Source organism: Dunckerocampus dactyliophorus, chromosome 10 (genome assembly GCF_027744805.1).
Source record: "Dunckerocampus dactyliophorus isolate RoL2022-P2 chromosome 10, RoL_Ddac_1.1, whole genome shotgun sequence".
Lineage (NCBI taxonomy): Eukaryota > Metazoa > Chordata > Actinopteri > Syngnathiformes > Syngnathidae > Dunckerocampus > Dunckerocampus dactyliophorus.
In genome coordinates this window covers 8,328,420-8,340,907 of record NC_072828.1, presented here as the reverse complement: position 1 = coordinate 8,340,907, position 12,488 = coordinate 8,328,420, and the positions used below count along the sequence as shown (strand labels likewise).

The 12,488-nt window shown below is 44.3% G+C and overlaps 1 protein-coding gene across 1 annotated transcript in view; it reads right to left on the bottom strand.

Annotated features, from left to right (window-relative positions):
• The window catches only part of LOC129188423 (cadherin-2-like), a 70,054-nt gene extending 61,366 nt beyond the window's left edge, over nucleotides 1–8,688 (bottom strand). The window contains exons 1-2 of the mRNA XM_054788886.1: nucleotides 8,533–8,688; nucleotides 5,965–6,082 (exon numbers count right to left, since the gene is read on the bottom strand). Of these exons, the coding sequence (XP_054644861.1) occupies nucleotides 5,965–6,082; nucleotides 8,533–8,577 (163 nt within the window). The 5' untranslated portion in view covers nucleotides 8,578–8,688. The remainder of the gene's footprint in view (nucleotides 1–5,964; nucleotides 6,083–8,532) is intronic.
• Nucleotides 8,689–12,488: the final 3,800 nt, after the last annotated feature.

Sequence of the window (12,488 nt, the reverse complement as noted above, 5' to 3'; positions counted from 1 at the left end):
TAATTGACAGAGTGACATATTGATCAGTCAGTGAGGACAGTCTTCAATAAAACACGGTGGCGGCGGAGATGCGTCCTTGATGCTTTTCAAGCAAAGGCAGCTTGTTTTTGTGCCGTTGACTGTTGCAGAGGTAATGGGTGGAAAATGCACATTATCCCCTTACTGCAAAAGGGCACAATAACATGTGTGCACAGAGGCTTTTATAACAGCACTGGGTGCTGCAAAAACTGCAGAGAGAAATTCATTTTGAGGGATAAGAGCTCAGGTTTTAGGGACAACTAAGATAAAGGGTGATTTTTGGTGACACGATATATAGAGGTTCATGTTTCTAAAAACACACAAATCAAGCGGTTCCTCTTGGGTATAAGTGCCGGACCCGGCCAAAATAAGCCTGTTTGGAAAGTCCCCGTTATTCCACACATGTCACACTGAAGCCAGACGTCACTAAAACATCAAACAGAAACTCAACTTTCAAGATGAAAAGCCAAAACAGCCTCAAACTCAACAGTCTGCTTACTTTCATACCATGTCATCCATTCAAGTGTGAAGGGACATGAGACAAAAAAGAAAAAATAGATGAAATTCAATTTATATTTTACATGGTAGACAACACTGGTAGAACGGGTGTCACAAGATTTTGTGAAATTCTTGTGCTAATAAATTAATTAATTAATTACACGATAAATGAAAATTAACTCGATAATTTTGCTGGCCTCCATTTATTGCCGTGTGAATGCTTGGCTGCTTTCCTCGTCTCTTGCCTCCAAGTAGGCAGAAAGGGAGTTCACTCTGTGCATTGATTCAGTACCTAGATGCTTCATAGCACAACGATGAACAGAGTGAGACCTTTTGTCAGTCATGCAGTCGTTTCGTCTGTGTGGGGGAGGCGGGGCCACAAGCATACACACACAGAAAAAGAGTGGCGCCTCGTGAGGAACAATGCAAGTTAACGTAGAAATTAGGAGGGAAAAAGATGCCAAATGCCACAGCCCCCGTGTGGGAATATTAATGAGCAAGGTGAGCCCACCAACACGAACGAGCCTGTATGCCAGTTATTCAAAAGTGGGAGTAACATAAAAGGCAACAAAACTAAGTAGCCCACCTTAAACATATCCACCCGACCCAGTTTTCCCATCTGGGAAAAAAAATCGAGGTGCAGGGCCTTCATTCCGACAGTCAACAATCACTGAGACCACAAAAGAAATGTTGCTTTTTAATACGGTTGGAAAGTCAGCATTTCAAGAAATGCTGCAAACATTAGTAGAATTGTCATATGTCATATATGTCACAAACAGCAATGTCATAACTTTACAGCGTGAAAGGTGACAATAGAACTATTGCATTATCATGATCTATTATTATTAATACTACAGATCATCATGACAGTGGTTTATTTGGTCTCAAAAAATGTTGACAATAATATCGTTTAGCATTAATTTGTGGGACAATAAACAATTCAAAACGCACCTGCATTGTTTTGTGACTCGGTCAAATTTTTTAAAAGTTTGTTTGTTCAGTCATATTTTGTCATTGTATATTCTTACAATTAATGGTAAAATCTCGTTCTGTCTCGTTGTCATGGATCCAATCACGTGTATCTTCGCGTTGCGAGTTAGGTGTCTCCTGACACCCCTACTAGATAGTGGTGTATACTGTATAATGTGAGAGGAAATGCCAGCTAAGACAAGCGTAACTAAACAAAGTCCAGTCTATTGATTCTTGATACACACAGTTCACTAGCCAGAAAAACCTTACTCCATTCACTTTAGGCCACTCTGTATTACAGCTATAAAGTGTTGAGTTCAACCAAAAAATACCTTGGAAAAATCAATACATCCATCCATGTTCTATGACTCATATCCTAATTAGGGTAACAAACCTTTGTGAGTCGGTTAGAGATCCATTTGTGGTATGATTTAGAATATGTGACATTTTTTTAACAAACTCTCTTCAACGCAATAGTAATTTATTGACGGCCCCTAGTATTAACAACCAGCAGTTAGAACAGCACTTCCCGTGTGAGCTCCCCGCACAATGACACAGCACAGTGAGGGGGAACTACCGCTGTAGCTACGGAGCCGAATATCCAACGTCCAATGTGAAACTAACTTCACCACGGTACACCATGGACATGTCTGCGTGGTGGTGTCGCATTTTCTTCTTCTTGCGGGTGGCGGGAGTCGAGTGGAAACCAGCTTTGAGGTGCATTAAGGCACCCACCATGTCGGTGTGTGGCCCGACATGTGAGTTACGAACGTTATATGGCAACCGGATCGGCCCGACCTCGTGACAGAAGGCAATATTATCCGATCTTCAAAATACAGCGTATCGCCAGCCGATCCCGATCCTGAAGCTATGATCGGGACATCCCTAGAACGTACAGTTCATGTGAAAAGACTGGCTCCTCCACCCATCTCTGAGTAGATAATTAATGTATTACATATTTTACATAAGAATACATATGTGCTTCTTGTGCCTTGATTTATGTTATTATACACATATATATATATATATATACACACACACACACACTGTGTATGGTTTTTGGGCACTACTTTGTGCTCTATAGCTGACAGAATGTGAATTACTCCTGTGTGGGATCAATAAAGTTCTTATCTTAGCCATCTGAGAAGATCAGGTGCCTAACCTTTTACCAAGTATATTAGTGCCTGTGTGAATGTGTAAACGAGAGGCATTAACTTAAATTTCTTTGTAGAAAGGCGATTTATGAAATTAAGTACATTTATTCACTTACAGCGCAGCCTTGCCACATCCAGTATGACGGCGACGATGTAAGGCTCAGCGCTCGATGCGGCGTCTACGTATATGGTTTTGACAACAGCACTTCCTGTTTCCCAGCGTGCTTTGCTGTACTGTTGCTGTAAATGGCTGCTAAGTTACATGTTTAGAGCTCACATAGTCGTTGGTTATTCTGCATTATTCGTTGGCAGTGTCTTGTTTGACGTTATCTACCTATTACGCTGCTGTGTGATGTTTTTTTGTAGCTCTTTCTTTAAAGACACCGTGAGTAAGGATGGTATATGGAATGGTAACCCGCCCGCGATTTCTATGGACCTGGTAAGTTCATTGAGAGCTCTGTTGTTACTCTACTTGCTAAATAAAAAGTTAATTTTTCCTCACAGGCTTGTGAGTGGCACAATATTAACTACATAATTCAACAATGGCGTTGGCGGAAAAAGCACTATATCGCCTTTCATTGTAGGGGAAAAAAACATTCTGATGCCGATATCACATTTTTATGCCAATATCGGGCCAAAAATTATCGGTGGCCGATATTATCAGACATCCCTAATAATGACAAAGTTGTAAAATGTTACATTTACATTTTACCTGTATGATCAGATATTTATAAACTTTTACAACCTTATGGTGAATTAATGTGTTTTCTGTGGAAAACATTTTTGGAGGGGAAAAAATTGACCAAAAATCTGCAAAATTGCAGCAGCCCAACTGCTGAATGTCAAATCTGTGGCAATCCACTGTATGTATTTTTCAGTCACCTGTTTTTGATATCTACAGCAGTCCATTTAGCAACAAACTAGTTGCTCTGCTGGCTGCCAAGCAAGGAAATCTTTAAAATGCCAGTGCTGCAAAACTTAAAAATCTAACACCAAATAGATGTACAGTATCATGAGCGTGACTCGTTTTTGGTTGTTGGAGAAAAGTGGCACATATTCACACCCTTCCCTACACGTAAACTCCTCGTCTTGCATTTTTAACATAATCTGTCATCCGGCAAACATCACTACTGCTTTCATTCATGGAGGCAACAACATTAGCAAAATGTAAATATTTTCCTGCACGGCTGGAAGTCCTTAAATCTTAAACCTAAGCTCCCGCCACTGCGTGTAAGCTGCACTTTTTTTTTTTAATAAATCCTGTTGCTGAGTGGAGTCCAAATATGTGCATGTGATTAAGAGTGCGTGCACGGATGCGTGATTAAGTGCACGGCCATCGAAATCCCCACAAAGTTGACAATCCTGGCCCAGACTGGCATCCTCTCCACAAACACACGGTGATTGATCCGTTTATTGATCAGGCGGCCGCTGACACCCTGAGTACCGCCCGCAGACTCAGGATCGCCATCAATCGACTGTCTGACACGCGCACACACACACAAACACACACAAATATATTCATGTGTACTGTTCCTCTCCAACCACACCATCACACATAGAAGAGATATGAGCATGATAAACGCAACAGCCGCCATTAGAACGCAATGCAAGGTGTCCATGAAACAATGCAGCTCTGAGTTCAATGAGTTCTGTCACATAAAAAGCAGAAATTAGTGGAAAACACTAACACTAACGTTTATCCAGCATCACACATGGTGGGCTGGCTAGCAATAACTACTATAACAGTGTTTCCCACAGGTCTGCAAGCTATTTGTGGCAGTGGTGGGTTCCGGGGGGGGATGGAGAGGACGATGCAATGACGTTATTGTCAGTGTAGCAAAAAGTGAGTAAAAGACAATGAAAGAACAAAAAATATGTTTAGAACTACAAATGAACTTTCTTCTGTATCTTCTTCTTTTGTTGTTTTATTTTAAATATGTCACACTCAAGACGGAGTCACCTGTGAATGCTTTTAGGCTACGTTCACACCGCGGGTCAATTCCAAATCTTTTGCTCACATGTAACCTGTATCTGATTTTTATATGTCACTGTAAACAGTTCAATTCAGATTTTTTCAAATGCGACTTAGGCCTCGTTCGTATGTAGATGTAAATCTGATATGTACCCGATGGAACGGTCAGATCGCATATATCCGACATATATGTCATCAGAAGGCATGGTTTACCGCACAAGACTTGGAGAAAGGTACTCACTGATGTAGGCAAAAGTCCTTCTTGTCATCCGAAAATTACTATTAAAGTGTCAGTGAAGTGGCCCACGGCAATGTCCCACCGCTCCTGCCGCCCACACGCTCCTCAGAGCAGACATGGCAGCAGGTTCTCCACGAAGAGCCAAAACACTTGCTCCCTTTCTTCTTAATGTCCAACGTGGAATCATTTGGTTAAGAAAATATTGACTCCTGTTGCACAAAATCCTTGACATTGCCACAACCGCGTTAAAGAGAGCACACACTGGCAGCAATCTTGACTTCCTTGAACACATGGAAATGCGTGCGACATCGTGCTATTGCGCATGCACGTCACTTCCTGGACGCTTTGCGTTCACATTAACAAGTCGCATTTTTTTTGGTAATATGAACGACCACATAAAAAAATTATTTTAACCAAAAGTCCGAATTGGGCATCATACCATGCAGTATGAACGTAGCGTTAAATAGCACCCAGTGCTCGTTGAGAGGAGCGATACTTGCTTTCATGTCAGAGTCTCCAAAAGTGTCGCTTTTTTTAAAAAAAGAATATCTAGAGGGGTCTGATTACTCGCTAAATATAGTGTTGCTAAGTTGGCAACATTGATCCCTCCTGCTACATCTTCTTATTCTCTGGCAGACCAGCTGTGTTACAATGTCTTTATGACTGAGGCTAAACAGGTAGTGCCAAATTTATTTGTGTATGGGAAACACTGTATACAGAAAGTTTGGGAGTTTTTGCCAAATCCTGCTAACTAACAAGTGACTCAAACAATACCTCTCACAATTTTGTGCTTGGCAGAGGTAATAATATTTGCAGTATAGCACATTTTTACACTTTTCCTTCCAAACATTTCCTCTAAAAGAGCAACCGCTGGACTGGAGCATGTTTACGGTCCCAGACAGACAGTGTAAGCTGAGTGGGTGGGACTAATCCTGCTCCACTCTCAGTCTTTCCAAAGGTCGAACCCCCCCCATTCCCCCTTCAATCTCCATTATGGTTCAAATATCAGCAGGACTCTTAAACAACCCCCAACCAACAGCAGGGGATTATTACTACTCTAAGTCTTTCACTGTGTGTGTGTGTGTGTGTGTGTGTGTGTGTGTGTCCACACTGACCGTTGAAGACGGCCTGTCCCTTTGCCAGCTCTCGCTGCGTCTCCATGACGTATTCCTCCTGCGAGAAGCCCCTCACGCATGGCGGCCCGCCCCCGCTGTCGCCGCCCAGGACCACCACCTGCAAGCACAAGATGTTCAGAGGGATGTTGGGATGATCAAACTCTGGACAAAATGACAGTAGCTGCTTGCTGGGGATTGTTTTTAAACTAACAATGACGTCAACTTACTCAATTGGGTGTGAGGCGCACATCCCCTGGTGGGGGGCTGGAGGTGCCACAACACCTCAGCTTGAAAAAAAAAACCCTTCAACTTTAACTACATTTTCCAGACAACATGGATCGATTTTTAGTCCGAACAGTGAGATGGGAGACAGTCTGCAGAGGGGGGGAACAGTACGCATGCATCTGTGCAAAGGTGTGTGTGTGCGTGTGGTGATGGTGGTCGCATTCGGTGATCTGTAACAAAGACGGGAACTACCATAGAGTCTGTCTTGGGTATTTCCTGCACTCTAATAGCAAGTGAGTGACTTTGTGTTGACGTTCCATTGTTTTCTGTTCTCTGTAAGACTGCAAAAGGCAGCTTTTTTTTCGTGATCCCACTCACTAACAAAACACATAGCAATAAAACAAAACCTCCCTGGTGGAGGTAACACGTGTGCTTGTACCGTGAACACCCAGTTAAGCAACCAGTTTTGTTCTGAGAGACTGTTATTAATAGCAATTAGTCGCCATAACGAGCAGCACACAATCAGGTCAATTAATTGGGATGATAATTAACATGCAGACTTTTCTGTCTCCTGTTGTTTCAACATGGAACCCCTCCCCCTTTTCAAACATTACTGCATATTTCCACTCCTGAGGAAAGCATCTGTTGTAGCTTGTTAGCGTGCTAATGGGGATGGGGGAGGTGATTAACGCAGGAGGTCCACACAGTGATTTGCTTCCACTTAACCCAAAAACTTTAAAACCCTTCACATCAGCACAGTGGGAGGGTGGGGGGCGGGATTTACCGTAGCCAGATTACATCTCATTTCCTATTAGCGCACGGAGGATGTCATCACATATGGACCAAGCTAAACTAAACTAAGCTCAAATCGAAGCTAAACAGTCTCATCCTGACACAAGTGGCCTTACGTAGGCGCTTTAGTTTACTTTCACAAAGTATTCCAGTACACAAAGCCATCTTAGCGGAAGGGGAGGGACTAACTCGAGTGGTGGCAACTCACAATTAAAAAGGAGAAAAGAAGAAGAGGAGGGAGGGAATAAATATTGCTATTGTCATTTCCGGAAAGTGCGCAACGCCCTCGGGAACTAAGTATGCACTGTACATAATATACATATTGAAGTGTACTGACGTAAGTATAAGGACTGAGCAGGTGTAGCTAATGTCACCAACTGTAACTGCATGTTAACACTGGCTGTTAAGGCGTGAAATAACTCAGATGTATACAAATGTCAATTAAACTCTTATATGGTCTTACGAGAAAGGATGAAGAAGAGGAAGAAGACAAGAAAACTAATCAAACTAAATCAACATTAATTTCTTTCACCGCTAAACAGCAACGCTCGCTAGTTAGCATGACCAAGCTAACCTGTAAAAAAAAAAAAAAAAATCATGGATTTTACTACTTTAAAAGTTAAGTTCTGGCAGGAGTGTCCAAACATTTACAGAAAAACTGAATGATGCAGGGGCCACTTTGATACGTTTTCCACATTAGAGATGCTAAAACCAATCTAACCCCAGGTCAATGTTTGCTAAGCTATCTGAAGAAAACATCCACATCTTAGCTTTGGGTTATAACTGACATAGCAAATTAAAGTAATACCTTAAAATACATTTAATAAATTCATCGTATTTTTACATTATGCAGAAAACTGAACTGCGGGCCAATAATGGTCCCGGGACCGCACTTTGCACACCACTTGTCTACGGTTAACTTTCCCTGGGAATTTCTCAAAATCTTGGGTCCCAAAAAACGCCGATAACGAGCAAGCACGGGGAAGCTAGCAGAGGCGCTATCTTAGCGGAAGCTAAAAACTACAATAATTAAGGCAGATGACCTTTGACACATTTGGACACAGTGCTGTGCTGGCTATTTATTTGTCCAGAAAAACGCAAAGAACTTGGCGTTCAGGGCCGTTAACTGTTTACGGGCTGTGGTGGGACAAAATCACTGTCCATTTATGTCCATCCATGTCCACTAGCGCTGACTCTTGACTTGGATAAAAGCAACAGATAAGACACGCACATTCAGCAGAGACAGCGATGCTTTGCTTGACTGTCATGATTTGTGTTGAAAGAATGTAAGTAAGAAAGATGGAGTGTGTGGTGCTTCTGTCTTCCACCGTGCAGACCACCAGTGCATTTATAGGATGAAGAAGAATGGCAGCATTAGCAGGCCACACAAGAACCATCGTACAAAAAAAGCGAACCTTCCCTAAATAAAAACGAACCGAGGAGAGCAGGGACAGGTGCAGAACCCGAACCAGCACCGACTGCATCCTACGCAGCCTCAAGTCGTCTGCAGGCGGGCTCCATGACAGCAAAGATCGTTGAGTGAATGTTTACCTGCAGACGAGCCGCTATCAGCGTCCAAATCCACAAACGGTGCATGATGTCCGCCTCTTGGAAGCCTCCTTACAGCCTCGACGACCCGCTGAATAAGTCCAACAGCCCCCCAACCAGCCCGCCTCTGAGAGTCTGATGCTCCGCCACCTCAGCTGAGATCCAGCCCCCCCACACTGCCGCCTCCTACCAGACATAATGTACCTCTACGTCGCCCCCTAGCGGACACCACACACACAAAGCATGGACTCTACCATGTACTTCATACAATCGATTGGGTTGTCTTTAAATAGATCTGAAATATGGCGAATTAAACGCACGAGATTATATTTGGTTATAAAATATTAAAAACAAGCATTTTTACTCAATATAGTTTTGTTCGTACACAACAATACAAAACAGATTGTGGTAAGTGTCTATTTAAAAGGCTCATATTACACATGGAGTGTGTAGTTGATCAGCGTGCATGTACAACCAGTCTGCATGTGTGCATGTGTTGTGTAAAAAAAAAATCAATAGCTGTAGATCAAAGTTCAAGAGCAGAGGTGGATGGAGTAGCAAAAGTTGCTCTTGCACTTTTCATCACAGAAAGTTTTGTCTTCTCAAATCCACAGAAGGTCAAAGTGTTGTTTTCTTGGAAAAAAAAATTGCAATAACCTCAGGAAAGTGCGTGGGGATGCTGAGAGATGTTGTCGCTGGTCTGAAATACAGCGCGAGAGATGGTTAATACGTCACAGCTTATCATAGCAGTTCCCAGGCACCATAGAGAATGTATGGGCACACCTCGTTGTGTTGATCCTTTAATGAGACCTTCACAGCTCAGCGCTTGAAATCATTATGTTGCTCTGAGCTATCAGCTGAGTGCTTTTTAATAATAACAAACATATACAGCACCTCTATAAATAGACATACTTGGGGGCAAATTAAGGATTCATTAATGAATGTGCTTTGCCGGGAGGGCTCTTTGCAAAGAGTGGAAAGTCAAACGCCCCTCAGGCTGTTTGGTTCAGAATTCAAACAACATTTTAAAGCAATCATATGCCGCTCAAGTTCAAACCACCGTCATTGCTTGACAGCGTGCTAGCTCGCTCACGAGAGCTCAGTGAGCATTATTGGTGATGCTAATGGTTGAGATTATTTTGAACATACACTGAAGTACATCACATGTTTACATTTGCACAAGTCAATAAGTCCGAAAAGGAGTAGGAAGAAGCAATTACAGCACATTACAGTCGTCCCTCGCCACTTCTCGCATTGACTTTTGCGGCTTCACTCTATCACGGTTTTTAAAACTAAGTTAATAAAAAAAAATCAAATTAATATATTTAAAAAATATGGAATATATGTTAAATATCATATTTAAAATATATTATATTATAAAATATAAGCAAATTTTGCATATTTTTTGCCGAAATTAATCATTTTCAAGAATAAAAATGGCCAGAACTAAAATACGACTACTAAGCATTCTGTACTCACCCATTCAAAGACAAAGGGCTGGGTACGCGTATCTACGCAGCATCATCATCATCAAACAAATTGCGGTATTTTCACAGTTTAGTGGTTATGTGGAAGAAGTGTGTGTGTGTAATTACAATGTGCAAGTATGTAACGATTATTAAAATATAAGTGTGTAGGATAAGTGTATCAAATGAAACAAATCGTATGCTTGGGTGTGTGTGTGTTGTGATATGTTGTATTCTACACTGGTCACTAGGTGTCAGTAATGTTACATTGATGAAACAATAGCCACCGCTGGAAAAAAAGGAACAACAACAAAGAACTCTCCAAATGCTAACATGTGTGAGCATATATTAGGTCTTATATTCTTTTATTATTCCATTCCATTCCATTTTCCTCCGCTTATCCGCGTCCGGGTCGCGGGGGCAGCAGTCTCAGTAGGGAAGCCCAGACTTCCCGGTCCCCGGCCACCTCCTCCAGCTCCACCGGGAGGACACCAAGGCGTTCCCAGGTCAGCTGTGAGAAATAATCCCTCCAGCGTGTCCTAGGTCTGCCCCGGGGCCTTCTCCCGGCTGGGCATGCCTGGAACACCTCACCAGGGAGGCGTCCGGTAGGCATCCGGACTAGGTGCCTGAGCCACCTCAACTGCCTCCTCTAGATGTGAAGGAGCAGCGGCTCTACTCTGAGCTCCTCCCAGATGACTGAGGTCCTCACCCTGTCTCTTAGAAGGGTGGGAACGTAGATCGATCGGTAAATTGATCTCTTCATCACGACGGTCTGGTACAGCGACCGCATGACTGCAGACGCTGCACCGATCCGCCTATCGACCTCACTCGTGAACAAAACCCCGAGATACTTGAGCTCCTCCACCTAGGGCAGGACCTCATTCCTAACCCGGGAACCCTTTTCCGACTGAGAACCATGGCCTCAGATTTGGAGGTGCTGAGTCTCATCCCAGAAGCTTCACACTCAGATGCAAACCGTCCCAGTGAACGCTCCAGGTCACAGCCCGATGAGGCCATCAGGACCACATCATCTGCAAATAGCAGAGACGAGATCCTAAGGCCCCCGAACTGGACTCCCTCGACGCCTTGGCTGCGCCTAGAAATTCTGTCCCTGAAAATTATTAACAGAATCGGTGACAAAGAGCAGCCTTGGTGGAGGCCAACGTTCACCAGAAACAGGCTCAACTCACTATTGGCAATGCTAACCAGGCTCCTGCTCCGGTTGTACAAGGACTGAATGGCACGTAGTAGCGTGCCACCAATCCACAAAGCACATGTAGACCGGTTGGGCAAACTCCCAAGTACCCTCCAGTACCCTTGCAAGGGTGTAGAGCTGGTCCAGTGTTCCGCGACCAGGACGAAAACCACATTGTACCTCCTGTAGCCGAGGTTCGATTAATGGTCCTACCCTTCTCTCCAGCACCCTGGAATAGACTTTCCCAGGGAGGCTGAGGAGTGTGATCCCCCTATAGTTGGAACACACCCTCCGGTCACCCTTCTTGAAAAGGGGGACCACCACCCCAGTCTGCCAATCCAGAGGTACTGTTCCCGACTTCCATGCAATGTTGAAGAGACTTGTCAGCCAAGACAGTCCGTCAACATCCGCCTTCAGGGCAAAACTCGTCCACTCCCGGAGCTTTGCCACTGGGGAGCGTTTTGACTACCCCAGACACCTCAGCCACGGTGATGGAACTGTCCACGTTTGTGTCCTCAGACTCTGCTTCCTCTATGGAAAGTATGTCAGTGGGAGTGAGAAAGGCCTCAAAGTATTCCTTCCACCGTCCGACTATATCCTCGGTCAAGGTGAGCAGGCCCCCGTCCCCACTGTAAACAGTGTGGAACGGGCACTGCTTCCCCTTTCTGAGGCGCCAGACGGTTTGCCAGAACCTCTTCAAGGCAGACCGCAAGTCATGCTCCATGGCCTCACCAAACTCCTCCCACACCCAAGTTTTTGCCTCGACCACCGCTGAAGCCGTGTGCCGCTTGGCTTGCCGGTACCTATCAGCTGCTTCAGGAGTCCCGCAAGCCATCCATGCTCGATAGGACTCCTTCTTCAGCTTGACGGCAGCCCTAACCTCTTGTTTTGTCCACCATCGGGTTCGGGGCTTGCCGCTACGACTGACACCGACCACCTTGCGGCCACAGCTCTGATTGGCTGCCTCAGCAATGGAGGCACAGAATAGAGCCCATTCGGACTCAATATCCTCGTCCTCCCCCGGGATGCAGGCGAAGCTCTGCTGGAGGTGAGAGCTGAAAACTTGACGAATAGCAGACTCTGCCAAACGTTCCCAGCACACCCTCACTACACGTTTGGGTCTCCCGGGTCTGTTCGGCATCCTCCCCCGCCATCTAATCCAACTCATCACCAGGTGGTGATCAGTTGACAGTTCAGCCCCTCTCTTCACCTGCGTGTCCAAAATATGCGGATGCAGGTCTGATGATACGACTACAAAGTCGATCATAGACCTGCGGCCTAGGCTGTCCTGGTGCCAT